Source organism: Eschscholzia californica, unplaced genomic scaffold (genome assembly GCF_041429995.1).
Source record: "Eschscholzia californica isolate CP2 unplaced genomic scaffold, dmEscCali1.0.p SCAF_1, whole genome shotgun sequence".
In the NCBI taxonomy this organism is placed as follows: domain Eukaryota; kingdom Viridiplantae; phylum Streptophyta; class Magnoliopsida; order Ranunculales; family Papaveraceae; genus Eschscholzia; species Eschscholzia californica.
The window spans coordinates 86543823-86565128 of record NW_028238198.1 but is presented as its reverse complement, the minus strand read 5'-3'; the positions used below and the strand labels follow the sequence as shown (position 1 = coordinate 86565128).

General features: G+C 34.1%; 4 protein-coding genes and 1 long non-coding RNA gene across 8 annotated transcripts; 1 reads left to right on the top strand and 4 right to left on the bottom strand.

Moving 5' to 3' along the window:
- Positions 1-995: 995 nt before the first annotated feature.
- Positions 996-6249, bottom strand: LOC147570605 (F-box protein At2g23160-like). 4 transcript variants are annotated; one of them, XM_086657163.1, is made up of 2 exons: positions 5625-6249; positions 996-2857 (listed from the first exon to the last, which is right to left on the bottom strand). In XM_086657163.1, exon 2 carries the CDS (start codon positions 2463-2465, stop codon positions 1101-1103), a length of 1365 nt encoding a protein of 454 aa, XP_086513289.1. In that variant the 5' UTR covers positions 2466-2857; positions 5625-6249; the 3' UTR covers positions 996-1100. The 4 variants fall into 4 exon arrangements, with proteins under 4 accessions (XP_086513289.1, XP_086513291.1, XP_086513290.1 ...); XM_086657165.1 differs by having other exon boundaries at positions 996-2578; positions 5963-6203; XM_086657164.1 differs by having other exon boundaries at positions 996-2606; positions 5963-6197.
- Positions 6250-7269: 1020 nt separating this feature from the next.
- On the bottom strand, positions 7270-9327 carry LOC147570604 (F-box protein At5g49610-like). The gene is made up of 2 exons (XM_086657167.1): positions 9113-9327; positions 7270-8773 (listed from the first exon to the last, which is right to left on the bottom strand). Exon 2 carries the CDS (start codon positions 8690-8692, stop codon positions 7328-7330), a length of 1365 nt encoding a protein of 454 aa, XP_086513293.1. The 5' UTR covers positions 8693-8773; positions 9113-9327; the 3' UTR covers positions 7270-7327.
- Positions 9328-9332: 5 nt separating this feature from the next.
- LOC147570603 (putative F-box protein At5g62660) lies at positions 9333-11523 on the bottom strand. Its single transcript, XM_086657161.1, has one exon. It carries the CDS (start codon positions 10852-10854, stop codon positions 9442-9444), a length of 1413 nt encoding a protein of 470 aa, XP_086513287.1. The 5' UTR covers positions 10855-11523; the 3' UTR covers positions 9333-9441.
- Positions 11524-11593: 70 nt separating this feature from the next.
- LOC147570602 (F-box protein At5g49610-like) lies at positions 11594-13232 on the bottom strand. Its single transcript, XM_086657168.1, has one exon. The coding sequence runs from the start codon at positions 12976-12978 to the stop codon at positions 11626-11628; it is 1353 nt and encodes a 450-aa protein (XP_086513294.1). The 5' UTR covers positions 12979-13232; the 3' UTR covers positions 11594-11625.
- A 4134-nt stretch (positions 13233-17366) lies between these two features.
- Positions 17367-19575, top strand: LOC147570601 (uncharacterized). The gene is made up of 5 exons (XR_015239407.1): positions 17367-17539; positions 17663-17694; positions 17775-18707; positions 18816-19025; positions 19115-19575. It is a non-coding gene; the product is annotated as an uncharacterized LOC147570601 (long non-coding RNA).
- The last annotated feature ends 1731 nt before the right edge of the window (positions 19576-21306 follow it).

Sequence of the window (21306 nt, the reverse complement as noted above, 5' to 3'; positions counted from 1 at the left end):
TGACCTACTCAGATTTGATTCGAGATTCCAAGCCTGCACGTATCTAAGGTCGGGAATTTGGTCCGGTTTACTTCCTCGTCATGTTCGGATGCGCGAGCTTTGAAATGACACCTAAGTTATTTTCAAGTTTTTAGAGTGTTGCATTAGAGATGTCTTCTGAATTGAGAATCTTAATATTGACATCTAGGAAAGAGAAACTCAATTAAGCTTCGACACATAAGACATTTGAGTTTCTTTTGAGGTTTACATTGGAGATGCTCTCATAGAGACATTGTGAGAAAGAGATTTCGGGTGAGAGAGGGAGAGAAAGCGACCTAAAGAAACAAACACTGAGAGAGAGAGAGATAGATGGAGCTGGAAAAGAGAGAGATGAAGCGGGGGAAGGAGAGAGAGAGAGAGAGCGCAACAGTGAGTGAGAGAGAAAGGAGGAGAGAGAAGATGGGACAATGGTGGTGGTTGAAAGTTGTGGTGGTGAATGTGTTAGAGAAAATGAAGATTTTAGGCAATTGTTGATCAAATTAATTTTTGAACTAGAAAAAATGTCGCCCGAAAATGTGCAGAAATAAATGAATTATCTAGAAAATTTATTCTTCAGAGATTATTCTTCATACCTCGAAACCACGACCTTACTAATTCATCAAGTTTAACTTAAATTTAATCTTACTAATTCATCCCGTGTGGCATCCCACATAAGTTTTGTTTCCAATGCCAAATGGACCAGTAGTTCTATCGTCACTCTTTTCTTTTTCTGTTGAAAAGTTCAATCTTTACTCGGTACTAAATGGGAGAAACAAACCAAATATCTTTACTTGATACGAAATGGGAGAAACAAACCAAATATTTTTACTCGATTCTAAAAGGGAGAAACAAACCAAACTATAGAATGGAAAGAAAATATAACAAGATGCATAAGGTCTTGCATACTACACTACATGGGCTTGAGTTTATTTATTTAATCACCTCCACTCTTGTTAAATCCATAACCACAACGTGCATTTGAACAAAAAATAATAATTAATGTCTTGCATACTAGCCTGAAATATAACAAACTTCCATACTAGACTGAAATATAAATATGTCTCCCATTTGAACAAACTTCCTTACTTGCTAAAAACATAAAGAGCCGAAAACAAACTAAGAAAATAACAAATACCAACTACTATCCTTGTATTAGACCATTCTTTGGTGTTACTTGGGGTGACAACAAAAGGCGGTGGTAGATTGGTGGTGATCATCTCGTTGTGGTCGTTGCCGACTGGTAGTTGTGTTCGAACAGGACAAATGCTCTCTTCAAGAACTGCCAATCTACTACAAGTATAAGGATACCTGAGAAACCTGCTAAATTTATTTTCTGAACGAGGCAAACTACCATATTCACTAAATTCCTTCTTCTTTGTGTCATAAAAATAAACAAAAGGAGATTCATCCAACTCAGATAGACGTATTATTATAAACAAATTTGTTCCTGGAATTGATTCAATATAACAGGACTCATACTTTCCCATGCAAAAAGGAAAATCAATCCTCTCCCAAATCCACTTACTACTGCTCTTCTGACCTTCCTCCTCCTCCTGATCAATGTAAGTCCACAATTTCATCTTTGTCACCTTCTTTTGATCATCATACGTTATTCTCTCCATTAATGCTAAATGTCCATCAACTTCTAATGCAAATCCTTCATTTTTCCTAAATCTCATACCATTGGGGTGTTTTATCGATTTAAATTTCTCTTTTCCAAGATCAAATGTTGCTACATTGCGCAACCATCCCGAAGTGTCTAACCACCAGTATAGTGAACCATTCAAGTACATTGGAGGTTTATCATATAAGGTTCTATATGGTAGTCTTTGGTAAGTCGTTCTCCAAGTATTTGCACCTACGGTCAATACCTCACATATAACATTATATGCATCATCTGCATCATAACCATTTATGTACCACACGAATAATACTTTATGTTTTTCGGTGACAGGATCAAAACCAAATCCAATTGCCGGAGAAAGATGATTAATAAGATCACTATTACATTCCCAGAAATTTGATGTAATCCATGGTGATTCTTCCTTAGTGCAAGGATTGTAAATAAGAACAGAACGTTCCGAACTATCGAAGAAACATAATAGACCATTAACAGGCCCGAATATGTGTTTTTTCTCCCATTCATGCGGAATGTTAATCACTAAATCAGCAGTACTCCCCTTGAACAAATCTAGTGTGAGTAAATTAGCTCCTCGTTGATGTTTCAACCGAGAATGGACGAGAATCTTTTTATTTGAATTTGATCGACGACAACTGTGTAACGAGAAGAAGAGTTTGTTTTCTTGAATTAGAGACAACCAACTTTTGCGTACACACTTGAACCGCATAAGTGATTTAGCCGGAAGTCTACTAAGAATGTCCACCATTATTTCATTAATAGCATAAACTCCATGAAGGTTTGAAACACCTTGACTATCGTTTGTCATTGTAGTTTAAACTCAAGCTTATTTCCTTCTCTTTCTTTAATCTCTGGTTCCAACGGTCTGCCTGTCTCCTCAAATAGATATATATATATATATATATATATATAACAATAATCCTAGTAGAGAGATTTTGGTTAAACTTCCCTTAAAAAAAATTGATAAGTATCCACTTAATTAAGAATCACGTTTTGGTTAAACTTCCCTTAAAAAAAGATTTTGATAAATAACCACTTACTTAAAGAATCACGTTTTTGTTAAACTTTCCTTTAAAAAAAATCGAACTTTTTTAAATAATACTACCAAAATCTCCCCTAAAATATCTCTTAACAAACACCACGATTTCTTTCTTTCCTACTCTCTCTCTCTCTCTCTCTCTCCTATAATATCTCTTAACCCTAAGAGTGTTAAAATTATAAACTCAAAAGGTATTTATTTATTTATTCATTAAATTAGTGTGAGATGAGGTGGATTAGTGTTAGTAGTTAAGTAATTAGAGAGTTAATTTTAGTGGGATTAATGTACTAATTAGTGGGTAGTTATTTTCTTTAGTTGATTAAGTTAGTGGGTTAATGGATGAATTAGTGGAATCATGTTACTAGTGGTCTTAGTTAGTGGGTAGAATTTGGGTCTATAAATAGACCAGTCTTTGTAGTTTATTTTCATCAAAAAAAATCAAATCAAGTCAAGTAATTCAATTCAAGTTAAATATCTTCTTTATTCTTCTTTGTTTGTGCAAGTATTTTTAATTTCCAACATTTGGTATCAGAGCTAGAATTATTTTGTGATTACTAACCGAATTACAAAATGAATGGATCAATCCAACCTCAGCTTCCGCGATTTTGTGGGAAAAATTTTGATCAGTGGTGTATCCAAATGAAAGCATTATTTGGCTTCCAGGAAATTTGGGAGGTTGTCGAATTTGGGTATGTAGAGCCAGTTGATCAGGCAGCACATGAAGCTCTCTCTCAGGTCCAAAAAGATAGTTTGAGAGAGAACAGAAAGAAGGATAAGAAGGCATTGTTCTTTCTCTATCAAGCTGTTGATGAGATTGTCTTCGAGAAAATCTCAAGAGCTGAAACAGCTAAAGAAGTGTGGGGCTTGTTACAAAGATCCTACAAGGGTGATGAGAAGGTAAAAAATGTAAGGTTGCAGACTTTACGAGGTGAATTTGAATCTCTTAATATGATTAACTCTGAAAATATTTCTGATTATTTTTCTAGAGTTCAATCTATTGTTAATCAATTGCGGGTTAATGGTGAATATTTAACTGATCTTCGTGTTATTGAGAAAATCATGAGATCATTAACAGGTCGTTTTGACTATGTTGTTGCTGCAATTGAGGAAGGAAAAGACCTCTCAACTATGTCAGTTGAAGGTTTGATGAGTTCATTATGTTCTCATGAACATAGGATGAACCAGAGAGCTGCTGCAGGGTCTATTGAACAAGCTTTTCAAAGCAAAGTGACTCTGCTTGAAAAAGGTGGTTTTAATGGTGAAGAGAGCCATGGTAAAGAACCAAAAAAATTTGGAAGGTATGACAAATCTAAAGTTAGATGTTTTCGTTGCAAAAAATTAGGTCATTATAAGTCAGAATGTAGAGTTTCCAAGAAATATTCAGAGCATGCTAACTTTGCTGAAGATGATGTAGAAGAGGGAGAAATTCTTTTATTAGCTTGCAGAATGGATGACGATTCGGATGAAGATTCGGATGAAAATTTAAATGAAGATTCAGATGAAGATTTAGATGATGATTCGGTAGAAAGTGATGAAGATGGAGTTTGGGACTGTCCGGTTAAAGATCATCAAATAAAAATTGATACTGATGATGAGACAGTAACTTCAGAATCTCAAGTAATTGAGATTGCACCTATTTCTCTGAATATTGATGATAATTCAAATCTAGAATTATGTCCCAGTTCAACTTGTATTCAAGTTATGTCATCGAGGTTTGATGGATACGTTGTAAGCAATGATAATAATGGGTCTAACGAATATTTTTCAAGTGTTATATCTTTTGCAGATTATAATCACACCAAACCTATCACTGTTAAAGAAGCAGTAAAAAATGTGGGGTGTATTTCTGCTATGGACGACGAAATTTATCCAATTGAGAAAAGTGATACTTGGGAGCTAAATTCTTTTCCTGCAGAAAAGAAGTCAATTGGATTGAAATGGTCATTCAAAACCAAGTACAAACCAGATGATGAAGTAGACAAATTAGTTGTGAAAGGGTATGATGAAAAGCCAGATTGATATGAAATTTTTAAGTTGAAGATTAAATGACTAATATATTTTATTAAGTCATTGAAGGTCCATTGATTTTTCAAGTCGAAGATTATGATGGGTGTTAATGTTTGAGTTTAAGGGAGAGTGTTAAAATTATAAACTCAAAAGGTATTTATTTATTTATTCATTAAATTAGTGTGAGATGAGGTGGATTAGTGTTAGTAGTTAAGTAATTAGAGAGTTAATTTTAGTGGGATTAATGTACTAATTAGTGGGTAGTTATTTTCTTTAGTTGATTAAGTTAGTGGGTTAATGGATGAATTAGTGGAATCATGTTACTAGTGGTCTTAGTTAGTGGGTAGAATTTGGGTCTATAAATAGACCAGTCTTTGTAGTTTATTTTCATAAAAAAAAATCAAATCAAGTCAAGTAATTCAATTCAAGTTAAATATCTTCTTTATTCTTCTTTGTTTGTGCAAGTATTTTTAATTTCCAACAAAGAGCATCTCCAATGCAAAACTCAAAAAAATCTCTATTCATCCTATGTGTCAAGTTTCAATTGAGATTCTCACTCCTACGTGGCGTAATAAAGATCCTCAATTTTTTTTGTGTCTCCAATGCAAAACTCTAAACTTATCTTATTTACTTATGTGGCATAGTTATTTTAGTAAATAAATAGTTAGTTATTTTAGAAAATATAAAAGACTCGATTTCTATTGGTTGAAAATCAAATATTGATGAGTTGGACAATTAGAGATATCTCAAGAGGACACTCCAGAAACAGAGTGTCCTCTTGAGATATCTCTATTCCAACCTCGACACGTCATCTTAGAGATCTAAATAAAGTGTTGCATTGGAGAGGATTTTTAAGAAAAAACTCTAAAAATCCTAAGTGGCACTCAGAGTTTCTAAGATTGAGTGTTGCATTGGAGATGCTCTAAATCCATTAATATCTCTCTCTCTCTCCTACCTTGTAGTAAAATCAGATGGCAAAATTAGATCAAAATTGAGCCTCAATTATAAGCCTCTATAAAATCTCAATCCAATTATTAATCTGAAGAAAATCGCATCCTCATTTCAATTCACTGTAAAAATCGATGGAAAAATCTCACTCACACTAAAGTTTTCAGTTTTCTTAAACTACTACTACTACACACTCAATCCTAAAAATTAGAGGAACCCAAAGCTTCTAACTTTCTTAAACATGAAGATCTTAACTTTCTAGGAAGAAATTGAGATTCTAAAACAAGAAATTAATAAGTTAAAGATCTCACCTTTTGTTTGAAAATCTGAACCCTAAAACAACCCATCCTCTTCTTATTGCTCATGGATATCTAAAAGTTTTACTTGGACTGAAGCGAGATAAAGTAGTGAGGTTTTGGAGATTTAGGGGTGATGAATTTAGCAAGTAATAGTGCTAACCCATGGAAAAGTTTGATCTAGTTGGTTAATGGTGGAGTATGGTATCACAAATTGTTCTTTAAAATTGGACTTAAAGAACACCGTTATCTATGTAAATCAAGAATTAGCAAATGGGGTAGTCTTATGTTTGCTTTTGGCTTTGGGCCCCCAATATGTTAGGGCCGACCCTGTTAATGGGCAGTCCTTTCCTAGTTTCTTTTCTCTATTTAGTTGTTGATCCTTGTTCGTTTTGTTATGTATGGAGATTATAAGTATGATAGAATGTTGGTCGTACCAAGAATTGAAAAGTCTTGAAACATCTTGTACTAAGAGATAGAAAACCTTATTGAAGCTTATTTAAATATATGGAGGATTTTAACTCGTACGCATGGATTGCTTACAAATTTTGTTAACTATACTTGTTACGGTTGCATTTGCAGAAAACATTTTCTCTATTTGAAGTCGATTGATCCAATTTTATGTTCGATTTATTATACCACCACAAAGTTTAAATAGGTTAATTGAGAAAGAAGTTTCTACAATCTTGGTTACTCTGCAATCATCAAACGTTTTTTCAACTAAAAATGTAGGACGAACAAAATTCAAGTAATTGTAAAGTAACCTTTTGTTGTATACATAAAGAAAATTATTTACGATACTAAATATCTCTATGATTTTATAATAATTATGATAAATTTTAATAATAAATACGGTTTTTATTTGCATATAATAATCGGGTCACATTTTTTGAGTTCGCTTTGGGCCACCAAAAAATCAGGACCGGCCCACATCTTATAGATAACATGAAAGTTAAGGAAAAAGAGAAAATGAGAGAAAAAAGAGGAGAAGGTGGAGAGAGACACGAAAATGAGAAGTTAGATATTTTGGCAAAAGAAAAAACCTTTATTTCCTTTTAACAGCAAATTTGTGACCTACTTACTGACTGTTTGTTTAGCTCCCAATTTTGTAATTAATGATAAAATGGGTGAAATTTGCATACCTACATTGGACGACCTGAGTTCAAAAAAGAAAAAAAAAAAACATTGGACGACCTAATCCCCCGTGTGACCTCCCACTTAAGTTTTGTTTCTGATGCCAAATGGACCAGTATCCTCACTCTTTTCTTTTTCCATAACCACAAAAAAATAATAATTAATGTCTTGCATACTACACTGAAATATAACAAACTTCCATACTAGACTTAAATATAATTATGTCTTGCATTTAAACAAACTTTCTTACTTACTAAAAACATAAACAGCCCAAAAAAAACTAACAAAACAACAAAGACTAATTACTATCTTAGTATTAGACCATTCTTCGGTGTCACGTGACGTGACAACAAAGGGAGGTGGTAGACTGGTGGTGATCATTTGGTCGTGGTCGTTGCCGACTGGTAGTTGTGTTCGAACAGGATAAATGCTCTCTTGAAGAACTGACAATCTGCAAATATAAGGATGCCTGAAATACTCACTAAATTTATTTTCTGACCGAGGCAAACTACCATATTCACTAAACTCCTTCTTCTTCATGTCATAAAAATAAACAAAAGGAGATTCACCCAACTCAGTTAGACGTATTATCATAAACAAATTTGTTCCTGGAATTGATTCAATATCATAAGACTCATACTTTCCCATACAGAAAGGAAATTCAATCCTCTCCCAAATCCACTTACAACTGCTCTTCTCACCTTCCTCCTCCTCGTGGTCAATGTAAGTCCACAACTTCATATTTGTCACCTTCTTTTGATCATCATACATTACTCTCTCCATTAATGCTACATGTCCATCAACTTCTAATGCAAAACTGTATTTTTTCTCAAATCTCATACCATAAGGGTGTTTTATCAATTTAAATTTCTCTTTTCCGACATCAAATGCTAATACGTGGCGTAACCATTCACTATTGTGTATCGACCAATATATAGAACCATTCGAGTACGTTTGAGCTCTATCGCCAAAGCCTCTAACCGGTAGTGTTTGGTGAGTCGTTCTCCAAGAATTTTCACCGACTGTCAATACCTCATATATTCCCTCAAACGCAGCATCCGCATGAAAACCATTTATGAACCACACGAATAATACTTTGTGTTTTTGGGTGACAGGATCAAAACCAAATCCAATTATGGGAGAAACATGTTTAATAAGATAACTATTACCTTCCCACAAATTTGATGTAATCCATGGTGATTTTTCCTTAGTGCATGGATTGTAAATAAGAACAGAACGTTTCGAACTATCGAAGAAACATAATAGACCATTAACAGGCCCGAATATGCGTTTTCCCTCACATGTATACGGAATTTTAGGCAGCAATTCAACACTACTCCCCTTGAACAAATCTAATGTGAGAAAACTACTTTTTCGTTGTTCGAACAAAGAATGGGTGAGAATCTTTTTATTTGAATTTGATCGACGACAACTGTGTAACGAGAAGAAGAGTTTGTTTTCTTGAATTAGAGACAACCAACTCTTGCGTACACACTTGAACCGCATAAGTGACTTGGGAGGAAGTCTACTGAGTATGTCAACCATTACTTCATCAATAGCATAAACTCCATGAAGGTTTGAAACATCGGCACCTTGACTATCGTTAGTCATTGTAGTCTAAACAAGTTTATTTCTTCTCTTTCTTTAATCTCTGGTTCCCACGGTCTGCTGTCTGAATCTATTATAACATCTCTAAACTCAAATCACACAGGTAAAACCCTAAATCCGTTAAGGGAAAAATTGATAGAGATTTGGGGTCTTTTCTTTTTAATTCTTCTCCTACCTTGTAGGTAATTAGAGAAAAATTAATCTGAAGAAAATCGCATCCTCATTTCAATTCACTGTAAAAATTGATGGAAAAACTCACTCACACCAAAGTTATCAGTTATCTTAAACTACTACACACTCAATCCTAAAAATCAGAGGAACCCAAAGCTTCTAACTTTCTTAAACATGGAGATCTTCACTTTCTATGAAGAAATTAAGATTCTAAAACAAGAAATTAGTAAGTTAAAGCTAAAAAGATCTCACCTTTTGTTTGAAAAGCTGAACCAAAAACAACCCATCCTCTTCTTATTGCTCATGGAAATCAATCAGACCCAAAAATCTTCTAAAACACTATTGAATGAAAAGAAAACACTATTGAATGAAAAGAAAATATAACAAGATGCATAAGGTATTACATGGGCTTGAGTTTATTTATTTAATCACCACTCTTGTTAAATCCATAACCAAATAACCACAACATGCATTTCAACAAAAAATAATAATAATTAATATGTCTTGCATAATAGACTGAAATATAACAAACTTCCATACTAGATGAAATATAATTATGTCTCGCATTTGAACAAACTTTCTTACTTGCTAAAAATATAAATAGCCGAAAACAAACTAAGAAAATAACAAATACCAACTACTATCCTTGTATTAGACCATTCTTCGGTTGGGGTGACAACAAACGGCGGTGGTAGACTGGTGGTGATCATCTGGTCGTGGTCGTCGCCGACTGGTAGTTGTATTCGAACAGGATAAATGCTCTCTTCAAAAACTGACAATCTACAAGTATAAGGATGCCTGAAATACCCACTAAATTTATTTTCTGACCGAGGCAAACTACCATATTCACTAAACTCCTTCTTCTTTGTGTCATAAAAATAAATAAAAGGAGATTCATCCAACTCAGTTAGACCTATTATTATAAACAAATCTGTTCCTGGAATTGATTCAATATAATAAGACTCATTCTTTCCCATAAAGAAAGGAAAATCAATCCTCTCCCAAATCCACCTATGACGGCTCTTTTTCACCAACTCCTCCTCCTCCTCCTCATCCTCCTCCTCCTCTTCCTCCTCCTCCTCCTCACCCTCAATGTAAGTCCACAACTTCATCTTTGTCACCTTCTTTTGATCATCGTACATTATTCTCTCCATTAATGCTAAATGTCCATCAACTTCTAATGTAAATCCTTCATTTTTCCCATATTTCATACGATAGGGGTGTCTCATCAATTTAAATTTCTCTTTTCCAACATCAAAACCTACTACGTTGCGCAACATATCCCCATATTCTAACGACCAATATATAGAACCATTCGAGTACATTGGATCTTTATCGCCAAACCTTCTAACGGGTAGTGTTTGGTGAGTTGTTCTCCAAGTATTTTCACCAACTGTCAATACCTCATATATTGTCAATACCTCATATATTGCCTCATTCGAATCAACTGTATGATAACCCTTTATGAACCACACGAATACTATTTTATGCTTTTGTGTGACAGGATCAAAACCAAATCCAATTAACGGAGAAATATGATTAATAAGATCACTATTACCTTTCCACAGATTTGATGTAATCCATGGTGATTCTTCCCTAGTGCAAAGATTGTAAATTAGAACAGAATTTTTCGAACTATCGATGAAACATAACAAACCATTAACAGGCCCGAGTATACGTTTTCCCTCACATGTATACGGAATTTTAGGTAGTAATTCAGTACTACTCTCCTTGAACAAATCTAGTGTGAGAAAACTACTTTTTCGTTGTTGGGACAAAGAATGGATGAGGATCTTTTTATTTGAATTTGATCGACGACAACCGTGTAACGAGATAAAGTGTTTGTCTTCTTGAATTAGAGACAACCAACTCTTGCGTACACACTTGAACCGCATAAGTGACTTGGGAGGAAGTCTACTAAGAATGTCCACCATTATTTCATCAATAGCATAAACTCCATGAAGGTTTGAAACACCTTGACTATCGTTTGTCATTGTAGTTTAAACAACGAGCTTATTTCCTTCTCTTTCTTTAATCTCTGGTTCCAACGGTCTGCCCTCTCCTCAAATAGATAGATATACATATAACAATAATCCTAGTAGAGAGATTTTGGTTAAACTTCCCTTAAAAAAAAAGATTTTAATAAAAAACTATTTTTTTTAAATAATACTAAAATCAATTAAAATATACCTAAAATATCTTTCTTTCCTGCTCTCTCTCTCATATTCGTAACTTGTGGGTGTGTTAGATTGGGAGTGTTTCGTACGTCGAAAGTTTTGACAATACACCCTACCTGTAAACCCATGTATTTTCTGCTAAAAGCACCAACGGGGCATGCTATTAGCAGGCATCCCCAATATTCATCTCTCTCTCTCTAAAATTCTTATTTTTTTTTTTTTATTATGAAGCTTTCCAATGGATTCAAGGTTAAAACGAATATATAAATGTGTCTGAATCTATTAGTATAACATCTCTAAACTCAAATCAAACAGGTAAAGCCCTAAATCCGTTAAGGGAAAAATTGATAGAGATTTGGGTTTTTTTTTTTTCTTTTCAATCTTCTCCTACCTTGTACTAATTAAAGTAAAATCAGATGAGATGGGAATTGAGCCTCTATTATAAGCCTCTATTATAAGCCTCTGGAAGATCTCAATCCAATTATTAGTCACAACCACAACATGCATTTGAACAAAAAATAATAATAATTAATATGTCTTGCATACTAGACTGAAATATAAATATGTGTCGCACTTGAACAAACTTCCTTACTTGCATAAAACATAAAGAGCCGAACACATACCAAGAAAACAACAAACACCAATTACTATGCTAGTATTAGACCATTCTTCGGTGTTACTTGGGGTGACAACAAAGGGCGGTGGTAGATTGGTGGTGATCATCTCATTGTGCTCGTCGCCGACTGCAGGTAGTTGTGTTCGAACAGGATAAATGCTCTCTTCAAGAACTGACAATCTACAAGTATAAGGATACCTGAAATACCCGCTAAACTGATTTTTTGAACGAGGCAAACTACCATATTCACTAAACTCCTTCTTCTTCGTGTCATAAAAATAAACAAAAGGAGATTCATCAAACTTAGATAGACGTATTATTATAAACATATCTGTTCCTGGAATTGATTCAATATAACATGACTCATACTTTCCCGTACAAAAAGGAAATTCAATCCTCTCCCAAATCCACTTACTACTGCTCTTCTCACCTTCCTCCTCCTGGTCAATGTAAGTCCACAACTTCATCTGTGTCACCTTCTTTTGATCATCATACATCATTCTCTCCACTAATGCTAAATGTCCATCAACTTCTAATGCAAATCCTTCATTTTTCCCAAATCTCACACCATAGGGGTGTTTTATCAATTTAAATTTCTCTTTTCCAACATCAAATGCTAATACGTGACCCAACCAATCCCTATCTTCTAACAACCAATATATAGAACAATCATCGGAGTACATTGGATCTTTATTGCCATACCTTAGTACTTGGTGAGTTGTTCTCCAAGTATTTTCACCAACTGTCAATACCTCATATTTTGCCTCATTCACATCATCTCGACGATAACCCTTTATCAACCACACGAATACTATTTTATGCTTTTGGGTGACAGGATCAAAACCAAATCCAAATAACGGAGAAATACGATTAATAAGAACATTATTACCTTTCCACAAATTTGATGTAATCCATGGTGATTCTTCCTTAGTGCAAAGATTGTAAATAAGAACAGAATGTTTCGAACTATCGATGAAACATAACAGACCATTAACTGGCCCGAGTAATTGTTTTCCCTCACATGTATATGGAATTTTAGGCAATAATTCAGTACTACTCCCCTTGAACAAATCTAGTGTGAGAAAACTACTTTTTCGTTGTTTGGACAAAGAATGGACGAGAATCTTTTTATTTGAATTTGATCGACGACAATTGTGTAACGAGAAGAAGAGTTTGTCTTCTTGAATTAGAGAACACCAACTCTTACGTACACACTTGAACCGCATAAGTGACTTTGCCGGAAGTCTACTAAGTATGTCCACCATTATTTCATCAATACCATAAACTCCATGAAGGTTTGAAACACCTTGACTATAGTTTGTCATTGTAGTTTAAACAACAAGCTTATTTCCTTCTCTTTCTTTAAACTCAGGTTCCCACGGTCTGCCCTCTCCTCAAATAGATAGTATATATATAACAATAATCCTAGTAGAGAGATTTTGGTTAAACTTCCCTTAAAAAAAAGATTTTAATAAATAACCACTTACTTAAAAGAATCCCGTTTTGGTTAAACTTTCCTTAAAAAAAAAAACAAATTTTTTTAAATAATACTAAAATCAATTAAAATATACCTAAAATATCTCTCAACAAACACCAGGATTTCTTTCTTTCCTACTCTCTCTCTCTCATATTCGTAACTTCTGGGTGTGTTAGATTGGGAGTGTCATATTCGTACGTGGAAAGTTCCGAAATACGGAGGAAAAAACAAGTTATGGACCCCAACTCAACATCACCCAAAATTAGTTTTTTTTTTTTTTGTTAAGGCTATACAAAAGACGCGAAGAGAAAGATATTGCCAAAGGAAAAATATACAAATAACTCTTTTATTCGATCCCTAGTCATACAAAAGACGCGAAGAGACTGAACCTGGTCTCTTAATTTTTTTCTTCTGAGACATCGACTACGATCTACGTTAGTCGTTACAATGCATTGAAACATCATTAAGACGTGATAAGCACGATAACCGCCCTAAGTTAAACCAATAATTAGTGAGACCTAAAGTCCGTAACAAAGAACTTAAAGCGAGAGAACAAAGAGCCTAAAGTCCGACAACGTCGACTTTATTTAGTGTCTAAATTATATGGAGTACGTTTCTTTTTTTTTGGGTAAATAAGGGGGTTTCTACAAGTTTGAGAGGGTCCAAAATGACAACCCACAAGGAATCACTTAACATGGGGTAGTTTTTTGAGTTTTGGGGCACCCACGTGCAAAAATCTTCCTCTCTGTCCATTGTCGCTGCTCCTGGCACTCTAGGTCCAAGACTCCAAGCCCATTTACGGGGATTTGTTTAAGGAACTCACCCGGAAGAGCTCGATAGTTCATTTATAATCTCGGTTCTAGACAGTCTCGTGAGAGATGTGGAACAATCACAATCCCCCCGCGAGTCTTCGACTATGATACCACAAACCTTAGCATTTAACGTTATTGTCTCTGTTTATGGAAAGAAACTCCCGTCTTCAAGAAACTTTTGATTCAAGCTGAAGAAGAATGAGGGTTTACTAGTCACGGTCCTTTAGCGATTCCATGCGACGAGTCAGTTTTAGATGATATACTCCGATATATTTCACGACCTGAATTTAACAAGTTTGTGAATTTGAATGATTTTCAGAAACTTCCCACCGTTGATTTAAGGTTAAATTTTGATTTTTGGAATGATTCTAATTTCTAAACCGTTTCTTTTTGGTCTTTCTGAGAAATCGGTTTGGTAAATTCAACTCATCCGATTTTTGACTTTGTGTGTTGTTGAACTCGGGTAAGAGCATCTCCAAGGGTGGAGCTCCAAATGCCCCTCCAAATTGGAATCTTCTCCAAATTTGGATCTCACTTTTGGAGCTCCACTCCAATGGTGAAACGATATTCATCTCTCCAAACTACTTTAACTCATTTTTTAATGTTATAATTTAACAAAAACTCATAACAGTTCTTAATAATTAAAGTAAAAACTACAAATATATTTCATTACAAAAACATTACATTTAAAAAAATATATTATATTAAAGAAATATTGAATTATATAGTGTATTCATTAAAAAATAAATTTATAACCCGAAATAAGACATAAATATTTATATAGAAAATAAAATTAAGGACTTAAAGTTAATTAAATACAGAATTAGGGACTTAAAATAACAAAAATAAGAACAAAAGTGATATATATGTACTAAGAAAATAATCATATGGACTTAATCCTAATAAGAAAAGTAAAAAAGAACCAAAGAAGAAGGTTTGGAGAGGCGAACAGTGCCCCTTCATGTTTGAAGGCCCACTATTCATGGTGCACCGTTGGAGACGGATTGGAGCTTCATCCCTCCAAAAGTTGTACTTTTTGGAGGGATGGAGCTCTCCTTGGAGATGCTCTAAGCTCTTTGAAGTAGGTAATAAAACGAAGAGGGAGGGATTATTTATGACTCGGATACTGAACTCACTGAGTTGGATACAACAATTTGGTTGGATGAGTGAGTTGAAATTAGAGAGAAGATTTGCGGATAAAAGAGAACTTATGGAGATGGCAAGAAGGTATTTTTACCGAATCAGTCCCGAATCAGAAGAGATGTTCATGTAAGAGCACAAAATTTGAGATGATCTTATAGAGAGATTAGAGAGAAAGTTCTTCCTAAGATCAATTTTTATCAAAATGTAAAGAAATTCCAACCCTATAACTTGAAAGAATGCTATCTTTTTAACAAGGAAAAAAGTACAACATCTATTGAAAAGAATGTTAGTCCGACCCTCATATTTTGGTGGCTGGAAGAGAGTTATTGTAATGTGACCCCTTATATGTTTGTCATGGTTCTTACAAACTTATCCAACCGTTCGTATACGTCTCTTGTGGCTTAATGGGGATGATATATTTTCGACTTTGGGAAATAAGTTTTTCATAAATTTGACACACTGCAAGCAAGGATGCTAGCTAACTGATCAAAGTGAACAACAGGAACCAATAGTTCAATTGGATTTACCATATGCTTGGATAGAATCCAGATAGGTTAGAGAGTCAGCTAGACTCGGGGAGCGAAAATTTTGAATCAACAAGAAACCAATCAAGATCATTAAGTAGAAGAAAGCTATAACAAATAATAGGAAACGTTGGATCTCAAATGTGGTTGAAATTAGCAACACATGGCAGAAATTTGTACCTCCAGATACGAATAATGGGTGAGATACATGGAAATCAGCTCCCCGAACTGGTCGATCATGTTCATCAAATGTGTCAATAAAATTATCAATTCTTAATAGAAACTAGTAACATGTCAAGATATAATTTTTTGATAATTCTCCTTTATAATTGTAGTACCTAAGATCAGTTGGCAAAAAAATGAACAGAAAATCTGTTAAATAGTTCTGGAACTCCACGTTGGGTTGGGTTAGGTATTCGTTCCAAGAACAATATCTGTGAAAATAGTGAGTATTTAATGCCAAGACAAGTCAAAATTTTGTAGCCCTTATTTAAAGGACTAAACCATATTCTCTCAAGAAATAAAACCATGGAGACTTTTTTTTTTTTTTGTTGAACTAAAACCATGGAGACTTGAAGTTACAAAGATGCTATTTAATTAAGGATGACCAGGTCCGTGGTCAAAACAATTCGGCTATAAAAACATAACATGTCGTCTCGAATAACAATATATTTAAAACGGTGAAGCGACAATCATATTAGAAACTTCATCAGTTGCTTAATCGTCAGAGTCATCGAAACTAGAATTAAGAATATCACTCTTCGTCAACAGTCATATTTTCAGAAATCCCACCATGAACCCTAGTTTATTTATCATTATTTTTTTGTTTTTTGTATTAACTTTAAGTGATTCAAAGAGAGCAATCAATTTCGATTGAAGAGTCAGCCGCTGAGATTTATATTTTTTTAGTGACATAATTTGTAAACATATAAAATAAGGGTTGTTTCCCTAACATCTCCTAACTTTGTGACCAGCTTCCTGCCTAGCCCTTAACTTTATCAAATATTCCCATACGATTCCTTTTTTCAGTAAGCGATAGCACACCGTTAACTAGTCATCACCTTCTCTCTTCCATCTCATCTTCTCTCTCTGCCACCTCATCTTCTCGCCACCTCATCGTCTTCCACTGCGAGGGTCACGAGGTCAGGATCGGCCCTGAGGCCTAATGAAGCAAAGCCTCAGTCGGGGCCAAGAGGGCCACATTTAAAGAAGTTATCTAATATATATAATAAATATTGTACACAATGGACTTTATTTTGAAATTTCTATTAAAGTAATCAATTCTAGTTCAACAAAAAAAAAATTAAAGTAATCAATTCTTAATAAAATTTTATAAGATACAATATATATCGGGCACAATAGTCTTTATTTTTAATTTTTTATTGAAATAATCAATAAAAATTAATAATATCTTAAGAAACAATGATAATCAAAGTCTAAATAAAATATAAATTTATATAACAAAACACAATGTTTTGTGCTGACTGGGACAAGTCGAGAGACAAATCCGGTCGTCCGTTGAGATTTTCATTAAATCTTAGACGTTAGATCAATTACCTACCTCAAAAAAACGAAATCTGTTCACCCACTTAATAAAGTAAACAAGAGGATGAAAGGGGGCCTTCTAATCTATATAAAAACGTAGTTGAATTTTCATCTCAAATCCTGGCCTTTGGATACACCAACGTCTCAAATCATGGTCGCCCTCTTAAATGCTGATATTTAGTATTGGCCTTTAAGATATCAGTTTTCTTTTTATTGTTGAAATTTTAAGATATCAGTTACCAATTGAGAATGATTACCTAAGAGAGTGGTTCTTCTACGCTAATACCAAACGCCAAATCGAATCACTCTTAATTTATCTAAAAGTTTCTTCTCTCCCCTCATTCTCATCATCTTCTATCAGTCTCTCTCTCTCCCTCGATTGAAGGTATAGATTTTTTTACCCACTTATCCTCCTTCGGTTACAAAATTTAATCCCAAGACAATTGCTTTTTACCCAATCTTCTTCTTTTGCCATACATGTTTCATTGCTTGGTTCGAAATTCCCAAGATCTTCATTCTCTGAACAACTCCAAAAAACTGGTATGACATACTTCTTTTCTTGGTGAATACTTATTGGTGTTTGTTTGTTTTTTTTTTCTAAATTTGGTTTCTGGTTTCAGGGTTCAGATGCATCAAGGTGAGGGCATGTATGGTTCTGATTCTTTAGCAAATATGAGATAAATTTGTTAATTAAATGTATCATTCAAGTTTCTAAGATTATTTTTTTTATTCCATTTTTTAAATTTCAACTTCAATGTATATTACTTAGTTAGAAATGTTTAATTGGTGTTTGATTAGTTTGCACCTTTGGTTAAAAGTTTATAATCCTAAAGCTACAGCAACTACGGTAGAGACGACTGAAGCATTCTGATTTCCTATGAATTTAATCAAGTCAGAGTGTAAGTTTTTTATGAATCTTTCAGTTTTTTATGAATCTGGTTCAAGCCTCTAAGGTGTGCCTTTCATATTCCTCTATACGCCTCTTTAGATTGCTTACGCTTCTGGCCTATATCTTTGAACCAGATACGAGTTTCGAGAACTTTTTGGACATGCTTTTGCGAGATGACTAAACACGATACTACGGTGGCACTTCTGAGGCTTCTATGTTCCAACCCAGCTGGTTTCACCTCGCTATCCTCGAACTCCACCGGGCTAGAGAGATGGAACCACTGAGGATGAGTTGTTATTTACTACTAAACATTCATTTTGAAACCCACACACTGAATATTGGTAACTTTGTTATGATCTAATTATTTGTTTAGATTATATGTGGTTCCATAGGAAACCCCCCAAATTTCATTTGTCTTTCTACTTCCAATACTTCTGACTTGTGACTCTAATTTCATCCAATTATTCTTCGTTTCTTTTATTTTTAGTTGTGCTTTAATAAATTGATGCCTACGATATGGATCAGTTTTCTTTTTCATAATGCATATTTTGTGTTCTTTACATAATGTATGATTTTTCAGGATTCTCCGCCGGATGTTTCGTAGCACTCTTTGTTGGATATTTCATTATAGCATATATTGCCGGGATGTTTAAGCAGCAATCTGGTACTATATACATGAAACATTCTATCCTATTTTAGACATTCTTTTGTCCGTAAAAAGTATAATTTTACTTGTCTTGAATTTCTAATAATTCGACGCTTTTGTTTGCAGCATGTTCAACCTAATATTTTCGTACTCTTTTCTGTATGGGTGCGACTATGTATATGGAGAAAAACTTGAATAAACGTAACTTCATCTTCGAATTGGCTCCTACCAAACATTGTAAATATAGAGGTGTAGGGATCTTGGTTGTTCATTTACCTCTTTGCCAAAGGGTATTCATCGAATTAAATTCGGTCTATTCCTGGCATTCTTCTTCTGGTAATTCCTAATCACAACTTAAATTCACCTAAGCATTTTAAGATTCAGATAGGAATGGTAAAGTTCAAAGATTTTTGTTGTGTATGCAGCTCTTTTTGACTTGTGCTGGTTTGCCCATTAAACATTGTCTACCGATCAAGCGTTATCGTTTCCCTTAAGCGATAAGGAGTATCATATTAACACCCCTTTAATTTATAAGGTATGTATAATTGAAACTTATCTACGTCCCGCCAAAATCTTTTGACTTGGCACGTTTTTTGGGAGGCCAAACAACAATGGCACATTATCAGTGAGGGTTGTAGTTCTATTCAATTAATTAATGTTGATTCTAGAAAGTATAACTTCGTTTATTTGTAGGTTCTAATGCTAGACTTTTTTATGGTTGATCAACTTTGCAGTGAGGTACCGACCCTTCGAACCCTAGAGTATATCGCTTGTTTACTACATAACCAGGAGCTAGAACTCAGGATTATGGTTTTTGCATGAGGATCAAGCATTGAAGCTCGCTTATGCCCTTTCATTTCTTCCTTATTGTTGGAGGGCAATGCAGGTTCATAAATTCCCTAAGGTACCTTTCTTTGATTTTTAAGGATAAAATTGTGTCTAACATTGCTTTGGGAGTTAGGTGTTCTAGCAGATGGTTCAACGAGGGAGAAACGGAATCTAATCAATTTGGGCAAGTACTACGTTCTGGCATTGTTAGTAGCTGGTGCCAAAAGGTTCTTACGAAAAAGAAATGGGCAGCGTTCGGCTAAGATTTGTCGTTATTGTGTCTGAGTGGTGCCACGATTTATCAGTTTTATTCGGAGTTTGTAAAAGATTGGGGTTTATTTCAATCTAATTCTAGAATTCCATGGTTAAGAAATGAATTAACGCTTCAACGAAAAATCGTTGACTATTTATCGATTGTGAGTTAATAAAACCTCATCTTTTATTAACTTGTTTTGTTCTTAGCTAGATCAGATTTTATTTATGTCTTAGGGTTTGAATAAAGATCAGTTACTGAAGTTGAAAAGCAAAAAACAATAAAATATACCAACTATTCCTGTAGTGACGCATGAAGAGAAAAATGATCTCAAATCCAAATTGTATTATCTAACACAAAAATTTGACAACACAAGCCAAATTTAAGGGTGAAGGAAGACGAAAAACAAACCAAGTTTGAGGTGAAAGAAGAGTAAAATGATACAACTAATAAATCAGATAGTGGAACGATCAACACAAACTAGACTAAAAAGCACATCAATTTCAACAATTCTAAATTACTCTAAAGTAAATTGATGAAGAACCTTCTATTGTTTTTTTTTTCTTTTTCGTATCGTACATTTTGACTGATGTCTACAATAAATTTAGGAGGAGGTATATATTATGACTATGTAATGAATTGGATGGAATTTTGGGTCTGTGTAGCATGTATTAACATATGGCTTTCTTTCTCGGCTTTTTAAAGGGTGTTCAGGAATGAAGGCAGAAAAGGCAGCGAGTAGTTGATTTTCAAAGGCAGGGAGTAGTTGAAGATTTGTATTAAACATTGTTGAGTTATTGGGAGATTTTAACATTATTGATATTCTTTTCTTCCCAAAATGTTGAATGTTCACAATCACTTTTTGTCCTTCAGTGCGCACCTCAAATTGATTATGGGCAGTTGGTATGTAATATGTTAACTAAGAGTTTCAGGAGTAAGAGGTAATAACGATACTTGGTAGTCCTTATATTAAACTATTTCCTTGAAAAACAAAAGGAGACTGTGGCTAGAGGATGGTGAGGTAATTTTGTAAATCCAGTCTTTAACATCCACCATTATACAATATGCTAAATTCAAATATGTCATCTAACTATTCATAGTTTTTTTTTGTTGAGGATGACTATTCATAGTTGACGAAGAGTTGGTTATATGTTTTCATTTGATTGTATATAAGACTTTGGTTTTCAAACAAATCTATTTTTGTTCCCTCTTTGAAAATTTTATGGGGTAGGCCAATAAGATTTGAGTTCTATAATAAGGAAATTGTATAAGATTTGTGATATGATAAAGAAGCTGCCTTTCATCAAAAAAAAAAAAAAAGATAAAGAAGCTGCCCGTGCCCTAGGGCACGGGCTATATCTAGTCTATATAATAAAACAGGTTGAAAAGTGCTGACTGGGACAAACCCATGATAAATCTTGGCCTTTTATTTATCTCATGATAAATCATGACCTTCCATTATCCATACGTAACTCTAATTTATTGGTAATGTGATAGGCTCTTTAATTGGTTGTAATTATTTCATTGACCAATCTA